Here is a 17955-nt window from a genome sequence, read left to right on the forward strand (position 1 = left end):
TCATGATGACGGTTTGGATCATCCTATAGTGCGGTCCGTACAGTACTTCTTCAAAAATAAGGTACTTCCACCGTATAAATTCTCTGATTTAAGAGCAAGGAGAATTAAGTAATTGTGCAAGAGTGAAGCCGAGCTGGTCATTGTTTAACCATGGTTTGAAGAAAGTGACATGAGCTAGGGTTAAAGTTAACCCTAGTGAAGAAATTTGTGTGGTTGGAGATGAGCTGTCATAAGAGAGAGAGACCCTCTTTCCTTCCTTATAAAATTCTCCTTTCAAAACCCATTCTTCCCTCTTCTAAACCATCCTTTTTCCCCTCACCTCTTTCCTTTTCCTGAATTCCAGCACAAATCCCGGCGATTCTTTCAAGTTCCTACCGAAATCCAACCGGACTTTCTCTTCATTGCTCCTTCCATCTAATCTTACAATCTTACTGGAATTCTGATTTGCCCAAAAGATTCAGATTCTGTTTCTTCTTGAAAGTTAAAAGTAGCTTCCGATTAATGGATTCTGAGAGTTCCGGCCAAATTTCCTGTTAGACTGGCTTCTTTGGTTTCTCTCTTCTACTTTAGAGTGGCATTCTGGTAATTATCCACTACTTCTTGGTCAAAATCCTTCAAACTTCTTACCTGCCCAGTAGCGAGTAGTTTCTAGAACTTTTTACTAAATCTCGTAACTTGTTGAAGTTTCCGATCAAAGTTTCAGAAATTAATTGAAGTTTGTGATCAAATTTCCCTACTTTTTTGGGCGATGATTTTTTCGCCCCCACGGTAGAATTATGCGTCCCCCTCCCAATTTTACGTCAAAAAGCGTCAAGACTGCGCACAATTCACTTTAAAGGGGGGCGCATAATCCTACAGGGGGCGAAAAATCATATTGCTAATCTTTTCCATTTTGGGTGAGTTTTATCTAATTATAGGGTGAAATTAAAATTTTGAATTGCAGCTCGTTCTTCTGAAGTTTCTTCACTGCAATGCGGAGGGGAATTTTTCGGTAATTTTTATGATAATATGTCGTTATTTCTGTTTTTTTTTTTTAATTGTAAATAAATATATGTTCTCTGTACTAATTCTCTTTTCTGGGGAAATGTTATATATATACACCCCATTGTTTTGGTAATTTCACTCCTCTCCTTGGACTAAATATTTCCCTTCCAAGATGGGAATTCGTTTGAATCGTTTGGAAAATAGAGATGTGATATGCTGTGTGCGCGTGAAGTGCAGTTTTATTCAAAAAGTCTTGTGTATCCCTCTACGTAGGATGATCCAAACCGTTCACTTGTTGAGCCATCATGTAAATAGGCTGTACCCAGTAAATCATATCCGTATGATGATCCTAACCCTCCAGTCAATATATTTATCCCTTATATAGATCAGAGGGCTAGGATCATCCTTCCGAGGTGACTTATGGGATACATGCTAAGTAAGCTGCTATTTACATTGTGGCCTAAGAATATCTGACCAAAAGTGCTGTGTGGCCCACTTAGGATTATGATCCAAACCGTTCATTTGTCTAGTGACGAGTGCCACTGTGCCCCTACCCAAAAACTTGTTTCCCCTCTATTCAAAATCATACCATGGTCGTGTTAGATGGGCACAAGATCTAGACTGTTCATCCAAGCAGGTGTGGATGGGCCATTCTACCAAACCGTTCAATCTCAACTCAACTCCACTGAGCCTTTGTACCAAACTAGTTGGGGTCAGCTAATGAATCCTTTACTATATTTTCATGAAGAAGGTGTTAAATTGACTACTTAAATATTGATCATTTTCTTCCATTCTCTCCTATCTAAGGCCATGTTCTCTGGTATGTTCCTAGCCATCAAGTCTTTCCTCACTTTCTATGAAATTGAACCGTTTAATCTATAGTCCAAAATTGAAATATCCGTGTAAGTTTCCTTCATACTGTGGTAAGTGTGGGACCCGTGGTAAGAAAAATGTGTTGTCTGACGATTGACTCTTGAGGGAGGGACACTCAAATGTATGAAAATCGACGTGGCACATCAGATGGGTCCCACCTTCATTTCTGGCAGTTATAAATGACCTGTACTGTTGACCTTTCTATTTTAGACCATCCGTTCTAACTAACCATTTGACGGTTAGGATTTTCTGATAGATTCTGAACTGGGTCTCGGTTGGTGAAGTTGGGTCTTGTCTCCAATGGTGGTGCTCCCTCATTATAGCTCCGCACCCATTTATTTTGATAACAGCACTACTCATGATACCTGTGTATTTCACGTCAACAAAAATGTAATCTGGGGTCCCACTTATCCAGATGATCTAAGCCGTTCGTTTGTTCTGTCGTGGCCCAAAACTATGATCCTAAAACGCTCCAGTATATTTGCTTAAATATGTGAGTTGAAAATAAGAAGGTTGAAAGTTGAAAAATCAGGCATTGAAATGCTTGACTTTTCAGTCTAGTTCAGAATTTATCTCGTATATACAAAAACTATTTTCATATATAATTTTTTTTTGTGGGGGTAAAACCTACGAATAACTATTGATAGTAGTTTGGCTGAAGTAGTTAAGTTAGATAAGATTGTTTCTTATCTAAGAAAAGATAAATGAAGTTAGTTTTAGTTTTTAAGAAGTTACAAGAAGACCCCTCTTGGTTTCAACTTGTATAAGGTAGGTCCCATCAGTTGACAGTTCGTCCACAGATTGAAGGGTTAGGATGATCCGATGGAGCTGAATTTTTGGGCGCAGCCTATCCCCATCAAATGAACGCTTTGGATCATCCAAACAATGTGGGCCCATACCCGAATCCAAACACTACCAAAAACACAGTGAGCCCACATTGTTTAGATGATCCAAAGCATTCATTTGATGGGCCCTGACATAGATAGGGTGTGCCTAAAAAATCAGCTCCATCGGATCATCCTAACCCTTCAATCTGTGGACGAACTGTCCTACCTTACACAATTGAAACCACAGGGGACTACTTGTAACTTTTTAAACATTAGGGGTTAAGTTGAATGTGTCAGAAACCACAGGGGGTCTAAGAGTATTTTTCCCTAGTTTTTATCTAGATTAGCTAGAAGTGTTATTGTTTATCTTGGGTTCTTAGATTCCCATGTAAAAAATGTAATATATGATATAGTTATAGAGTGCATTCACTGTTTTAGCTATCTAGAACAATTTTTTTATACCTCTTGTTCCATACTTCATTATTTCTTTCTTGTTAATTTCCATATTGTATTTTCTTCTTCTAAAGACACCAAAGAAGGTCTAAACAACCATCTAGATTTCAGTTGTGTCCAACTCAAACAGCCCTACTTAGATCCACACAACCTCGGTGTGGCCCAACATTTCCACAAATGGGAGTGGAGACCAACTAATTGATGGTCCCATAGTTTAAAGTTGTGAATTCTGTAATCTGAAATTCACTTGCATTTACCTTCACTTGCAAGGAGCAGCAAGGAGCGATAGGGGCCAATGACTGAACTGAAAAGAAGCCACGGATCACTTGACCCCGGCAGTGCCATTTGCACTACTGTCAAGAGACATAAAACACAGAACTCCATTTCCATCAAGGTCTGCTCTTCTTCTCACAGTGGCTTAATTAGTCAGTCTGGATTTACAAGTTTTCACGTTTTACGAGCACTAATCGCAAATTGCAAATTTGATACAGGAGAGGAAAGAGAAAGAGAAGCTGGGCCAAAAAATTTCAGCACTGCAACAGCTCGTCTCACCCTTCGGAAAGGTAAACACAGTTAAATTCTCTGATAAAATTATATCTTTTCCATTTCCCTTTTACGTTTTCTTAGTTAACGTGTCGATTGCAGTCAGACACAGCTTCAGTTCTACTGGAGGCGACGGGATACATCAAATTCCTTCAAGACCAAGTTCAGGTATAGAGAAATACTCCTTAAAATAAATTGATTGGGCTCCATTTTAGGTCGACATTTCTTGTAATTAAGTAGCTGATCTTGGAAATACATTCCTCAGTCATACTAGTGTTTAAGAATAGCATCAGTGATATCATTTAACTCAACTCAACTAAGCCTTTGTCCCAAACTAGTTGGGGTCGGCTAATGAATCCTTTAGAAAATTTTCATGAAGAAGGCAAAAGAATCTACCCGGCTCAAATTGACTAGGTCCAATCCTGACACTAGCAGTGATATCGTATAAAAAAAAAAGAAAAAAAGAATAGCACCAGTGATTGTTAGTAGAACCCATTAACTTGATACAATCTATTTCTTCTCATGGTTTTTACTTGTGCTGTATCAGGTGTTGAGTGCTCCTTATCTCCAGTGCAGGCCAACAGGAAAGTTTCAGGTGAGCACAGATAGCACAAACACTCTGGATTTCATAATTGACAGAAATTCACTCTAGTATGCTAGCTAGAATTGCCTCTAAAAATTGCATCATTGGAATGGAAAGAAGTTCATATTTTTCAGAATAAACTTCATTATAACAATGGGATTTCCATGGATTTTCAAACTTGAGGACATTTATCGCCTTGGAGACTCTAGTTACATAGATCAAGTCTTCAGAAGTCCCAACTAAAATGTGAAAATATTCAACCACTTTTGTTTCAGGAATCAGATTACTACAGCCTACGAAACAGAGGCCTGTGCCTCGTTCCTGTTGCATGGACCCTGAATGTTGCCCGCAGCAATGGAGCGGATATCTGGGCTCCGATCATGACAGGCTCTCCTAGGTTCTAATAAGCCAATTTGTTTCACTCAAATATATTCTGATTACAGAAGGGTGACAAACTTCCGGGTTTTCTAAGGTGATTAGCATAAAAGCATGCAAGAATCACATACAGTTAAAAATGCAGACACTGGAGATGGTGTACCATAATTAGTCCAAATGGATAGAGAAGATTAATACCTTTCTGCGTCAGTCTCATCCAGACCGTTCACATCAATCTAGTCGATCTAAATGGTTTCAAGGTCAGAATTTTATGTATATTTATTGTTCTTATACTGCGTAAGAGTATAAGGCAGAGTAATATGTTGGTATTTGGGAACTATCATGCTTAAAGACCACCAATGTAAGCTTGTGATTCCTTATTCAAGTAAAAGATACAATGGTAGTCACTGTTTCTTGATAGTTCTTTACCTGTATCAGTTTGGCATGGACAAGCGAAACTCTCAGACAACGCAGGGATAGAACTCTTAAAATGAAGCTTACGATAGGGAGGAACTGTCATTATTTTTTCTACGCACTGCATGACCTGAAAATATGATTAATCTGCTAATAATCTCAGTTCAAGAGTCTCTTGATCCTAATGTCATTTAGAACTTTTACGGGGATCGTCATTTCCTCTGGACATCTTAATCATAGAATGACAAGATAAAACAGATGGCAGATTATCATGCAAGAAGCAAAAGAAGCAAGAGAAATTTCAGTGTAGGTAGAGAACAGAAATGGCAATGCGGGAAGCACCCCTTCTGTTAGGGGAAGCTTTGGCCCTGTATTTTGTTTTGAGCGAAAGATAACTATCTTAGATTGCAGGTGCAATTCAGCAAGCAAAGGATCTTGCCTAACGCGTTCCATCAACTATGGAGCTTTTGGCCTATTGATTAGGTACCTAACATTTGGTATCAGAGCAGCCACCACGTCCCGTGACTACTTGGAAAGGATTATCTGGTAAAAAACCAGAGAGAAAGCTGCCAAAGTGAAGTTGTCATAGAGTGGGCCGCCGCGAAAGGGGCGACATATGGAAAGGCTACCTGGAAAAAAAGGCGCGAGTGAAAGTTGTCACGGAGTGAGCCACAAATGATGGCAGATGCGGAAGTGTGTTAGACAATTGGTACGGTAATATGTAATTTTGGGATCTGAAATTTACCGCTGATTAGAGTTCCACAGAGGATGAACTAATATCAACAAATGCAATAGACCAACAAGAATATATCTGTAAACAAAGCAAAGAAAGAAATGACTTATCGAGTTGAGGCACGAAGGATCTTCGCATTCCTTAAGGGAAATCTCGCCCTCACTATGACGAATCAACGGTGCAGATGGGCGTCTCGGCGTATGCCTCCTCCTCGCTCCAGGGGTGTGCACTCACGTATCCTGGATGCCTTATGTGCCAAAATCGCCTTGATCGGAAAGCTTGGGGGGAAATAAAACAGAAATTGCAGAAAAGCAGAAAGATGTAGAAAGAAGAATGAGAATACAGGAAGACCTTCTGCTTAGGATATATTTATGTGTTCTCTAAATCCGATTTTACAGAAAAGAAGCGACACGTTAGGGTGAAACGTCGCACTCTTTTAATGCGTGAGAGACGTTTCCCAAACAGCCACTAAATCATGATTACGCCTTATCTCAAATGGTAACAAAGAGGTAATACTATAACGGTAAAACTAATTAAATAAATAATAAAAGAGGAAAAATAAAAGGCTTCGGGACCACATGCGGCACGGGCCAGGCTGGGCGGCGCGTGTGAGTGGTATAGACTAGCCCACTGGGTTGACTCGGTGTGAATGCGTGTAGGTCCCCTATTCCTCTTTCTCATTCACAAGATAATGAGAGTGAAAGTATATATATGGCCACCCTCTTCCTCCCAAACTTCCCATCTTGGACTAAAGGTTCACACATGACTTTAGCTCTTTTGAAGGGAAGTTAGAATTTTGGTAAAAGCTTTCAAAAGCATAAAGTCCAAAAGGACAAACACATAAAGACTCGAATCACCCCATTGCAACTTTGAATTACTAAATGGCTTTTCAATATTAAAAGTCAACAATCCTCCCACTAATTCAAAATTACAAGAAAGTAAAGAAACCATAAAAAAACAGGTTTGATCAAGGCAAATATGTTATGCATCAGTAGAGGTGTCTTTTGGACTTGAACACTTACTTAGTGTAGGTATATCGAGTTTATCATGTACTTGGTGAACATACGTCTTGAACCAAGCAATTTGAGCAATAAACTGAGACAGCGTACCACATATACAACACAGAAGGCATAAGCAAGTTCATACGGTGTCGCCCTTTTCAGCCATGTGCTATATCATGTTTTCATGAGCGCTCTAGAGAAATTAGCCGAATTCTCATAAGAAGCGACCACACTTCCACCCTCATATAGGTGTATCTATCAGGAGTGCCCTGTAACTACACACCCCACTGAGAATCAGCTAGCCAGCTAGTCAGCTATAGATAACATTAAGAGTCCTACAACTCATCCTCTTATCATTACATGTTGCACCCACATCATAGGGATAGACTTGGTGAGCTTAATTCATATAAAACTTGGCGCAAAACAGATGACTCAAATAGCTTGTTTTTTCCTATTGAACCTACTTGGGATTTCTAGTCAGTTAGGTTGGGTTCCCGTTATAGGTGATCTAAATTATGGGCTTTAGTCCCATCACCCTCGATGTGCTAATGACTAAAGTTCTATTTAGTCATTTTGTAAGACAATATGATATATTGTGTATTGATCTTACATAATCAATGGTTATAACTCCATTCTTCAAAAGTTGTCTTATGGAGTCGCATATGTCGAGATTTTTCATCATATACATTATTACCTGCTCTTCCAATAGCAGCCTGACTATCACAATGGATTGTGATACCCGGTACCTGCTTATCCCAGAGTGGAATATCAGTCAATAAGTTTCTAAGCCACTCGGTTTCCTCACTTGCTTTCTCTAAAGCAATGAACTCAGATTCCATAGTGGACCTCACAATACATGTTTGCTTGGTTGACTTCCAAGAAATCGCTGCACTTCCTAGGGTGAAGACATATCCACTCCTAGATTTAGTTTCTAATCCAGATGCCCAATTGGCATTATTATACCCCTCTAGTACAATAGAATATTTTGTAAGTGTAAGCCATAGTTAATGGTTCCTTTCAGATATTTCAATACTCTAATTAAAGTATCCTAGTGATCATGACCAGGATTATAAGTGTAGCTACTGAGTCTTCCTACTGCATAGGCTATATCTGGCCTAGTGCAGTTCATCAAATACATCAGGCTCCCAATTACTTTAGAGTATTCAAGTGGGTTTACACCACTCCCATTATTTTTACACAATCTGATACTAGAATCATAAGATGTGGATACAGATTTACAATCAAATTGATTAAACCTCTTTACTATTTTCTCTACATAGTGAGACTGGATTAATATTATCTCTTCTGGGTTTCTTTTAATTTTAATACCCAGAATTACATCTGTCTTTCCTAAGTCTTTCATATCAAAGTTATTTGAAAGAAACTTCTTAGTATCTTTGATTACATTTATGTCTGTTCCGATGATCAACATATCATCTACATGCAGACAAACAATAACCTCAATGTTCGTACTAAATCTACTGTATACACACTTATCTGATTCATTAAATATGAATCCATTTGATGGCATCATACTATCAGACTTCCCATGCAATGTGTTGTTGCTTGTTTTATACCATATAAAGAATTTACTAATTTACACACCTTTTGTTCTTGGCCTTGGATTATAAAGCCTTCAGGCTGATCCATATAGGTCTCCTCATCTAATTCACCATTTAAAAATACTGTTTTCACATCCATTTGATGAATTTCCAGGTTATAGATTGCTGCTATGGCAATTAAGATTCTTATAGTAGTTGTTTTGGTTATAGTTGAATATGTATCAAAGAAGTCCATTCCTTCCTTTTGTTTAAATCATTTAGCTACTAGTTTAGCTTTGTACTTATCTATAGTTCCATTAGTTTTTAGTTTTTTACTAAAGATCCATTTGCAACCAATAGGTTTGCAACCAGGAGGCAGATCTGTCAAGATCCATGTCCCACTACTCAAAATTGAGTCTATTGCACTCTTGACAGCTTCTTTCCAGAAAGAAGAATATGGGGATGACATAGCCTCATTATAAGTCCTTGGATCTCCTTCTAGAAGATAGGCAATGAATTCTGGTCAAAACTTTTCTCAACTCTTGCCCTTTTACCTCTTCTAGGTTCATATGTTTCTTCAGTCAACATATGGCCTTTATCTATAGATTCAATGTGTCTTTTAAGTGTGTTTTCACTTAGACTAGTTTTATAAGGAAAAATAGTTTCAAAGAATTCAGCATCTCTAGATTCAATTATAGTGTTAGGTTGTATATCTGTATGTAACCGAACTTTAGTGAACATGGTAAACTTTGTTAGGAAGTTCAGGCTTACCTCAGAACTTATGGGGAGAAGCTCTTCTCTCATCTTGTTATATCTTGAATAAAATACCCTTTAAGGATTCTGACAAAATTCCTTATGAGTTATGGAAAAATAGGAATCCACATTTTAAATACTTTAAAGTGTGAGGGTGCTTATCTAAGGTTAGGATTCCGGATCCTAAGAGTTCTAAGTTAAGTCTTAAGACTGTAGATTATGCATTCATTGGATATGCACAAAACAGTAGTAACTTAAGTTCTTGATTTTTATTTTCTTAAACGGTTTTCCTCTCAGTTCTAAGATACACAAATAACTCTTGAAGAGAGAAATCATTCTGTCATGCAGTAATGTGTCTTAAAACTTCTCCCATGATGGTGGTAATTTTTCTATTATTGCACCAATCTGGATCTGCTCTTCTATCTTGATTCCTCTTGCATGTATATCAGAAACAATCAACTGGATCTCATTCACTTGATCCATTATAAATCTACCATCTACCGTTTGATATCGGAAATATTTTTCGATCAAGTGTTTCTTTGAACCAGTAGCATCTATAAGGTATTTGCGGTTTAGAGTTTCCCACAACTCTTTGGCAGATTCAATTCTTAGGAAAACATTAAATAGTTGATTGCTGAGACAACTTAGAATGTGACATTTGCAGAGATAGTTATCTCTTTGCCTTTTCTGAGTGAGATGAGTTCTAGCAGGTTCTTGTTCATTTTCCAGTGGTTCTGATTCTCGTAAAATGTAATCAAGGTTTACAAAGGTTAAGAAGAATCTCATTTTCTCTTGCCATCTTCCAAAATCAGAACCATCAAATTTTTCTGGTCTTTCGGTTTGTCCAGATATGGTGGTTCAATTTCATAACTCGAAATCTCAAAAATACAGATCCGAGATTTGCCTTAAAATTGTTAGAAAATTGGTACGATAATCTGTAATTTTGGGATCCGAAATCTACCGCTAATTAGAGTTCCACAGAGGATGAACCAATATCCACAGATGCAATAGACCAGTAAGAATAGATCTGTAAACAAAACACAGAAAGAGACGACTTATCGAGTTGAGGCACAGAGGATCTTCGCTGCCCTTAAGGCAAATCTTGCCCCCTCTATGACGAATCAACGGTGCAGATAGGCGTCTCGGTGTATGCCTCCAGGATACAACAACTCTCGCTCTAGGGGTGTGTACTCACGCAACCCGGATGCCTTTGAACTTGCTTGTATGTGCCAAAATCGCCTTGATCAGAAAGCTGGGGGGGAATAAAATAGAAATTGCTGAATACCAGACAGATGCAGAAAGAAGAATGAGAATACAAGAAGACTTTCTGCTTAGGATATCTTTCTATTTTCTTTAAATCCGATTTTATAGAAAAGAAGCTACACATCAGGGTGAAAAGTTGCACCATTTTAATGCGTAAGAGACATTTTCAAACGGCCACTAAACAACGACTACGCTGTATCTCAAACGGTAACAAAGAGGTAAGACTATAACGGCAAAACTAATTAAATAAATAATAAAAGAGGAAAAAGAAAAGGCTCTGGGCCCACGTCTGTTGTCGGCGGTGCCGGGCCGGGCGGCACGCGTGAGTGGTACAGACTAGCCCACAGGGTCGACTCGGAGGTGGATGAGCCTAGGACCCTCTTTTCCTCTTTCTCATACACAAGAGAATGAGAGTGAAAGTATATATATGGTCACTCTCTCCCTCCCAAACTTCCCATCCTAGACTACAGATTCACACATGACTTTAGCCCTTTTGGAGGGAAGTTCAAATTTCGGTAAAGGCTTTCAAGCATAAAGTAAGTCTAAAGGACAAATACATAAGGACTCAAATGACCCCATTGCAATTTTGAATTACTAAATGACTTTTCAATATTAAAAGTCAACAGTGCGGTAGTGTGTTATGGTCTTGAGTGAGGGCCCGCCTAGGTAGGGGATGGGGTGGGACCCAGACTGGTATGTGACATGTTTAAAGGGCATTGCCTAATGTGTTCCATCTGCTCTGGAGCTTTTGGCGTATTGGAAGGGTACCCTAACATCGATATGTAAGATTGTTGGCACTATCCTAAGAATATGGACAAAAGAAAGAAATTAGTCGTTATACATTGCAGAAATTCATCAAAAAACCTAGCTAATCTCTAAGGACCTATACTCTTACCTCGAGCCCAAGAAATTACATTTGAAGAATTGCCTTCCATCTCCTGCTAAACTTCCTTCTGCTCTCTAAATATGTTCATGCCGAGGTAGATAGCCTCAATATCAGCTTCCATCTAATATGTTTAGCCAATTAGTGGGAAACGCATAAATGATTACACTTGTTATCTCTAGACACATTCGATTATCGCTTTGCCATGGTTGCCATGCATAGTCTTGTGTCTGTAATGGCAGAGTTAGTAACTTCAAATTAACAGAGAGAATTGTTTGTGAGTCTCAGCTCTTGCCCTTGGTCAGTTTACCCCCTATGTTTTATTCTCTGGTCCTTTTTCTGAGTGTTTCTTAGCACATTTGCAGATGCACCAGAGGTTGAAAACAATGATACTTATTGGTAGCAGCTTGTTAAAAAATAGTTTGAGATTTTCCTCTGGGATTTGCTAGCTTCCATCGCAAAATGCATTTCGCGGATGGTCTGTTGAATGTGAGCGCAGCCACATAGGCTCAACAGCTCCTCCACAAATTTCCTTCTGCAATGGACGCTAGCAAATCCTTTTTCGACAACATCATTTTCTTTTCTCTTATTTTGGTGGCTGAGCTGAGATTTATTGCAAGGCAAAATAAATATACAAGAACCGAGTAAGGGAAGGACAAAGGAAAACAGAGGAGGAGAGTAGGGCTGGAAAAGAAAACCAGCATGGCCAAAAAAGAAAGAACCTTAAAATGGATTTGACTACGTAAAAGCCCTTTGTGGGACCCGATCCCGCGAGAGGGGTGGGGCGCGTAGCCGCCACGCTCTCTCTTGGTCTCTCGTACCCACGCGATTGGCGTGTGCTTTTTATTATTGATTTTAATTACCCAACCAAGCAGGCAGCAACCAAACCATAGGGTGCAAACGAACATGCAACCCAGTACCCATAAGGGCAGGGGTAAGCCGCCGAGCCTAGCAAGGTGTGATTTAATTCATCTTTTCCGTGAACTTGGGATAACTAAGGCAATCCGAATTCCACGCACAAGAGAGTGACAGAGTCGCCACCTAGATGAGGGATCTAGGACCCATAATTGATCAGAAATCTAGACTCGTTACCTGGTTACGAGAATGGAATGTATGGGGAGTTACCACTACATGCACCATTCCTGCCCGATAATCGGTCTTTAATTCCAAAAGTTAACTATTTTGAATTTCTTTTAAATGGCTCATTTAACTCTATCTTAATGTGCGAACTACGTGACATGCATCCTAAGATCTAATTTCAATGTATTCCCTAATGTGTGTCTTGATTTTCTTAATTTGTTTGAATTTAATCTAAGTGAAAGTTCTCCTAAAATTCTAATTTCATGGAAAGTCCTAAGTGATTTAATTACTTTTATTTAATGATTAATGTACAAAACCCCACCACTTATGTGTGGAGCCGACTCATGATTGGTATGCCATCAAGCATCCAAGCTGCCTACGTACCCAAGCCTCACTGGGATCAGAGTCGATCGTAGTTCGGTGCACCTGAACTAAGCTACTTATGCTTAACTCATCTAGGACACCGATCTAGACTAGATTGACTGTTTCAACAGTTTTAGGAGAAATTATTTAATTCAAGTTGAAGATTTTATTATCCTAGGACTTCATCTAATATGCTATATGGTCCTATCTAAGTGCAAGACGTCCCTTAGACTAATGCAGGTTAACCTACATCCTAGGTAACTAGGTTTGTCCTAGGGGAAAAGTGAGGTGACTAGTGTAACTAGATCTATGGCACGGTTGCTATCCATAGCAAATGCCCATGATGAGGCTGGACTCCTAACTCTAGGACTCCCTAAAACTTAGGACACAACGTGACGTAAGTGTTCCTAAGGGGCCCTAAATGTTCCTACGATAGGAGACCGTAATCCAACGGCTCCTAAGACACGGATCGAGTTAATTCGATTTGTTGAACTTAATGATTTTCAATTTTTGAGGATTTTTTATTCCTAAACATCTAAGGAATACCAAAGGCTCTATGGTTCGCAAATTTCGGCCTCGAATATAACCATGGAAGGGAATTGTGCTCTCAACACTTGTATAATTTAGCACGTAAATTATAGTATCTTATTGCCTGGCATATTTCTCAGGATTTCCGTGGACAGTGGACCTCGCAGCCAATATTATACTATAATTTACGCACTCCAATTATGCAGGATTAATCGCAATTAGTATACGATTACGGTTGCGATCTCGGCAGTTAAATTGTCACAGAATAGCCAATTTACAAAGGCAATCTATGAACCCTAAGGTTTCTGTTTCAAAAAAGTTAGGGATTGAATTTATAATGAAAAGTTAATGTTTTTTTGGACATTCTTACTGACTTTCGTATTGATTTGCTATTAAATTGTGATTTAATATCATTAAGACCAGATTGCTAGGATTAGACAGTAACCCTAAGCAATCAAATTCCAACTCAGTTGAAACTTTTCCAGTAACAAGATATGGATGATTGTGGCTTATTGGAAAATTTTCATGAATTATCATTAAGATTTGATATCAATTTTCGATTTTTCAAAATTCAAATCAGATTATAGATTAACACAGTAACCTATATCATATCAATTTTAAATTACTCCAAAATTTTACAGAATAAAGATATAGATGATTAAATCTTACTGAAAAATTTGCATGAATTGGTATTAAGATTCGATATCAATTTCTGATTTTTCAAAATTCAAATCAGATTATAGATTAACACAGCAACCTATAGCATATCAATTTCAAATCAGCTTAAACTCTTACAGTCTAAAGATAATTATGAGATTAGACTACTGTATGACTTTCATGGATTTTTATTATGATTTGATGGCCATTTAAATTCACACAAAAATAAGATGAAACTAAAGAATTACTTTTAAAGCAAACCTAATGGTATCCTGATGGCGTCTGAATCCGGGTCGGTGATCGCGCGGTCGGTAGAGGGCCTCCGCAGGGTCTGCAATCACAAACAAAGGGGGTCAGGGGGTCCGGGGTGGGTCCCGGACGACCACTTCGACACCCAAGTCAGATCCTTCGACCAATCAATATAAAGGACAGCGAGAAGGGGAAGGGGTTTTGATCAGGGTTACCAGGGCCAACGCGCGGGCTCCTTTCTGGGTGTGTGAATGAGTAGGTCAGAGGGGACTAGTAGGGAGAGTAGGACTGTGTTCCTAGTCTCCTCTGTTGTTGCCTCGCCTCTTTTTCCGGTTGCTTTTCTGTGAAGCTAAGAATGGGGGAAGTCCTTTCTAAAAAATGTGGATCCCTTCTCTTCTTCCTTTCCCTCCCTTTTAAAGGGAGGCGCGGCCCCTTTCATCATTATGGAGAGAAAGCCTTCCCTTGCAGGATTGGGCCGTCCCCTGCCTTGCCGGCGCGCGTGACTTCGCCGGCCATCTCCTTCCATAGTTTGTGATGATGAGGCCTGGACGGCGACGCGTGTCATGTTTGCATGGTCTTTATCATTTTCCAACGTCTTTCTTCATGATGGCTAGGTTCTCCTTGTGCATGGGCGACACGTGGCGATATCTGAGAACGACGCCGTATTTGTGTCCCATCATAACTCCCCCGTACTCCTTTGGTCCATTGAATGGGCCAAGGGAGTAACGTTTTGTTCGAGCGACGCCAAGATGAGGCCATTTATGAGGACTTCGGGGTACGAGGAGGCGTGCCGTTTTATCCAGCGGCCGTCCCCGGGAAACGGTAGCGTCGTTAGATGGGTTGCCTTGTTTTGAGGCACCAGGATTCCCTTCTTGAGTTTAAAAGGGGGATTACCCTGGCGCTTTGTAGTAGGTGTCCTTTCGTGCCTTCTTCAACAACATGTCTGGTTTTCCTTCGCGAGTTAGGGGCAAGGCCCGCCTCTTCCAGGAATCGTCGAGTGACCCCGACTTGTCTTCCGATCCGGGGGAGGATCTTGCGGCTCGTCGGAAGGAGGCTAGGAGGAACCCGGGTTCTTCCTCCGGCTTCCCCCCCCTTCGCCTTTCCTCCTTGCCTAGGAAAGACAAGTCGTCTCGATCCCGTGTCGCCAGGGAGTGGTCTTTTTTCTCCCGAGCCTATTACGAGGGAACGGAATTACGTGGCCGTATTTTGAAGATGGGCAAGGAGATCGAGGTCTTGAAGCGGGAGAACGAGGCTCTACAGAAAAAGGCTCACCTTCTCAATGAGCAGCTGTTTGAATACGAGGTGGACCCCCTACTGGAGAGCTCCTGGGAAGAGGAGGGGAATCCTTCGGGAGATGAGTCTTCCTCTGATTAGTCTCTGGCTTCTCCTGTCTTTCTGCGTGCCTTTCCCTTTTCCTGTCAGGGATTTTGGGGCCTGCGTGCCCTGCGCTTTGTTTCTTGTTTCCCTTTCTTTTTTGTAGGCCTGTGGGCCAAGATGATGTGAATGGGTAATCTTTATGAATTCGCGCTGTGCCTCTCTGTATTGTTTTCTCCATCTGTTTGATATGAATTATCTTGGTTGTGAGGACCTGTGACGGTAGGTCCGGACCTGCGGGGGATTCTGAGCCCGTTCCCGGCGCTTTTTAATTTCCTTCGCCGGCTGCGTTCGTGGGTCGTGTCGGGGCCCCGGTCCTGGGTGCGCGTCTTTCTTTGGTGGGATTGGGATTGGGCCCTTTCTGCTTGCTTTCCTGCCCCCGGACCCCTCCCTCTCCTTTGGTGGGGAAGAGTCAGAGGTGCTTTGAGGAGGTGAGGTTTGGCTGCGTGGGTGTATGGGCGACACGCGGCAAAAGCTGGGAACGGCGCCGTTTTTTATGTCTCATCATAATACTACCTTTTGGCCCCTTGACTGGTCCAAGGGGGCAGGCTTGTTTACCTGTTTAAGGAATATCGTGACGAAAGCATTTATGGGGGCCTTGGGGTGCGAGAAGACGTGCTGTTTCGTCCGGCGGCTCCTTCCCGAGGAACTGCGGTGACATTATGTGGTGCCGGTTGGCCACCAAACGGGCAACCGACACGTGTAGGCGAGTTGCTTCGAATTCCTGCCCATGGGTCTTTCATACGGTTTATAAGGAGCGAGTCCTTCTACTTTGTATGCAGATTACCTTTTCGTTTCTTTTTCCCTTATTTTGCTTTCTTTCGGCCTATCTTCGGGCTCGTCGTAGATGTCGTCGTCTTTCCAGGGTCTCTCTATAAGTGGTGGGGGGAGAGTTGCTACCGAGGGGAGTCCTCCCAGCAGTCCCGAGACTAACCCCGACGGGTTGGGGCCCCGGCAAACGATTCCTGAGAGGAACCCGCCTCCAGGGTTTTCCCCGCGCTCTCTCCTTCCTCCCCTTTACGAGAGGGAGTCCCATGAAGCTTTTGTTCATCGCCACCGGTCGTTCTTCTCCCATGTCCATCGTAGGGAAATGGCGGTTTGCAGCCAGATGATTGACATGGATCGGGAGATTGTGGCCTTGCGGGCTGAGAATGATTTGTTGAGGAATCGGGTGCGCTGGCTAAATGACCAGACCCGATTTGCTGAGAATCGGCGTTGGGGGAGCTCTTCGGAGGAGGAGCAAAGTGATAAGGAGCTTTCCGATGCGGAAAACTCTTTTAGCGGCCAGTCGCTCTGAGCTGGAGGTGGCGGGACGAACAGGATTTTGGAGGAGGCCTCTTTTTGTTGGGGGCCTTGGGGGCCCGGGCCTGCGTGCCTTTTTGTTTTTACTTCCCCCTTTTGTAGGCCCGTGGGCCAGAAGGAAGTAGTTTATGAATGGCTCTTTTTTGGGCCCTTTCTGCTTGTTTTTATGACTTGTATCTTGTGTTTGCTTTCCTTTCGCATGTTTGCCTTTCCGCGCGACCTGGGCCTTTTCCGCTGTGCTTGATATATATATTTTTGTTTGGTGGTATTGCCGTATGCTGTATTTTCCATCTTGTGGATTTGTATGCCGGGCCCTTGTCGAGGGTCCCGAGCCCTTTGCCATCGTACGTGGCCCTTTCCATCGTGTGGATTTACAAGCCGGGCCCTTGTCGAGGGTCCCGAGCCCTTTGCCATTTCACGTGGCCTTTTCCATCTTGTGGATTTGAATGCCGGGCCCTTGTGAAGGGTTCCGGGCCTTTTTCCATTGTACGTGGCCCTTTCCATCGTGTGGATTTGCAAGCCGGGCCCTTGTCGAGGGTCCCGCTACGTGGCCTTTTCCATCTTGTGGATTTGCATGCAGGGCCCTTGTGAAGGGTTCCGGGCCTTTTGCCATCGTACATGGCCCTTTCCATCTTGTGGATTTGCAAGCCGGGCCCTTGTCGAGGGTCCCGAGCCTTTTGCCATCGTACGTGAGGAGGATTTAGGGATGGCTTGCTGGGGAAGTCACTTAGCGGTAGGGGTAGCGATGTCTTTTCAGTATGGCGCTTCGACTTTTGGCGGTTCCCTTGAGTTTCCCAATCGGCATCACGTGTGCGCGTCCCATCGGATTAGAAAGGGAGGGAGATCAATCGACGCGTGTCGAAACCCTAGCCCTTTTTAAAGCCTTTTTGGGGATTTCATTCTTTATCTTATTTCTTCGTCTTCCTTGGGCGAGACGGGTTTTCTTCCGTGGCGGTTTTTTCTACGTATTGCTCTTCACCAACCTTCTTCTGGTGAGTCCTGTGTCTTTTATTCCATCCGACATTTGATAGTTTACGATGTCTGTCGCGACTGTTCCTCAGAGTCCCTCTTCTGAGTCGGTGGAAGTAGTAGAGAGGGTTCTGCCAAGAAAAAGGAGGCGGTTGTTTGTGGAGGGAGGGGGCGGCGACTCTCGAGACGTACAGCAGCCTACAGAGT

The 17955-nt window shown here is 41.7% G+C and overlaps 1 protein-coding gene across 3 annotated transcripts; it reads left to right on the plus strand.

Annotated features, from left to right (window-relative positions):
• The first annotated feature begins 266 nt into the window (after positions 1-266).
• Positions 267-5058, plus strand: LOC143861137 (transcription factor bHLH153-like). Of its 3 annotated transcripts, none has more exons than XM_077372061.1 (7): positions 267-582; positions 944-991; positions 3408-3531; positions 3629-3700; positions 3783-3848; positions 4228-4275; positions 4539-5058. In XM_077372061.1, the coding sequence occupies exons 3-7, from the start codon at positions 3433-3435 to the stop codon at positions 4665-4667; spliced, it is 414 nt and encodes a 137-aa protein (XP_077228176.1). In that variant the 5' UTR covers positions 267-582; positions 944-991; positions 3408-3432; the 3' UTR covers positions 4668-5058. The 3 variants fall into 3 exon arrangements, with proteins under 3 accessions (XP_077228176.1, XP_077228177.1, XP_077228175.1); XM_077372060.1 differs by having other exon boundaries at positions 268-582; positions 3414-3531; XM_077372062.1 differs by lacking the exon at positions 944-991 and having other exon boundaries at positions 3414-3531.
• Positions 5059-17955: the final 12897 nt, after the last annotated feature.

This window comes from Tasmannia lanceolata, unplaced genomic scaffold, assembly GCF_043159265.1.
Source record: "Tasmannia lanceolata isolate RefF3 unplaced genomic scaffold, GAP_Taslan_0.1 ptg000037l, whole genome shotgun sequence".
In the NCBI taxonomy this organism is placed as follows: Eukaryota; Viridiplantae; Streptophyta; class Magnoliopsida; order Canellales; family Winteraceae; genus Tasmannia; species Tasmannia lanceolata.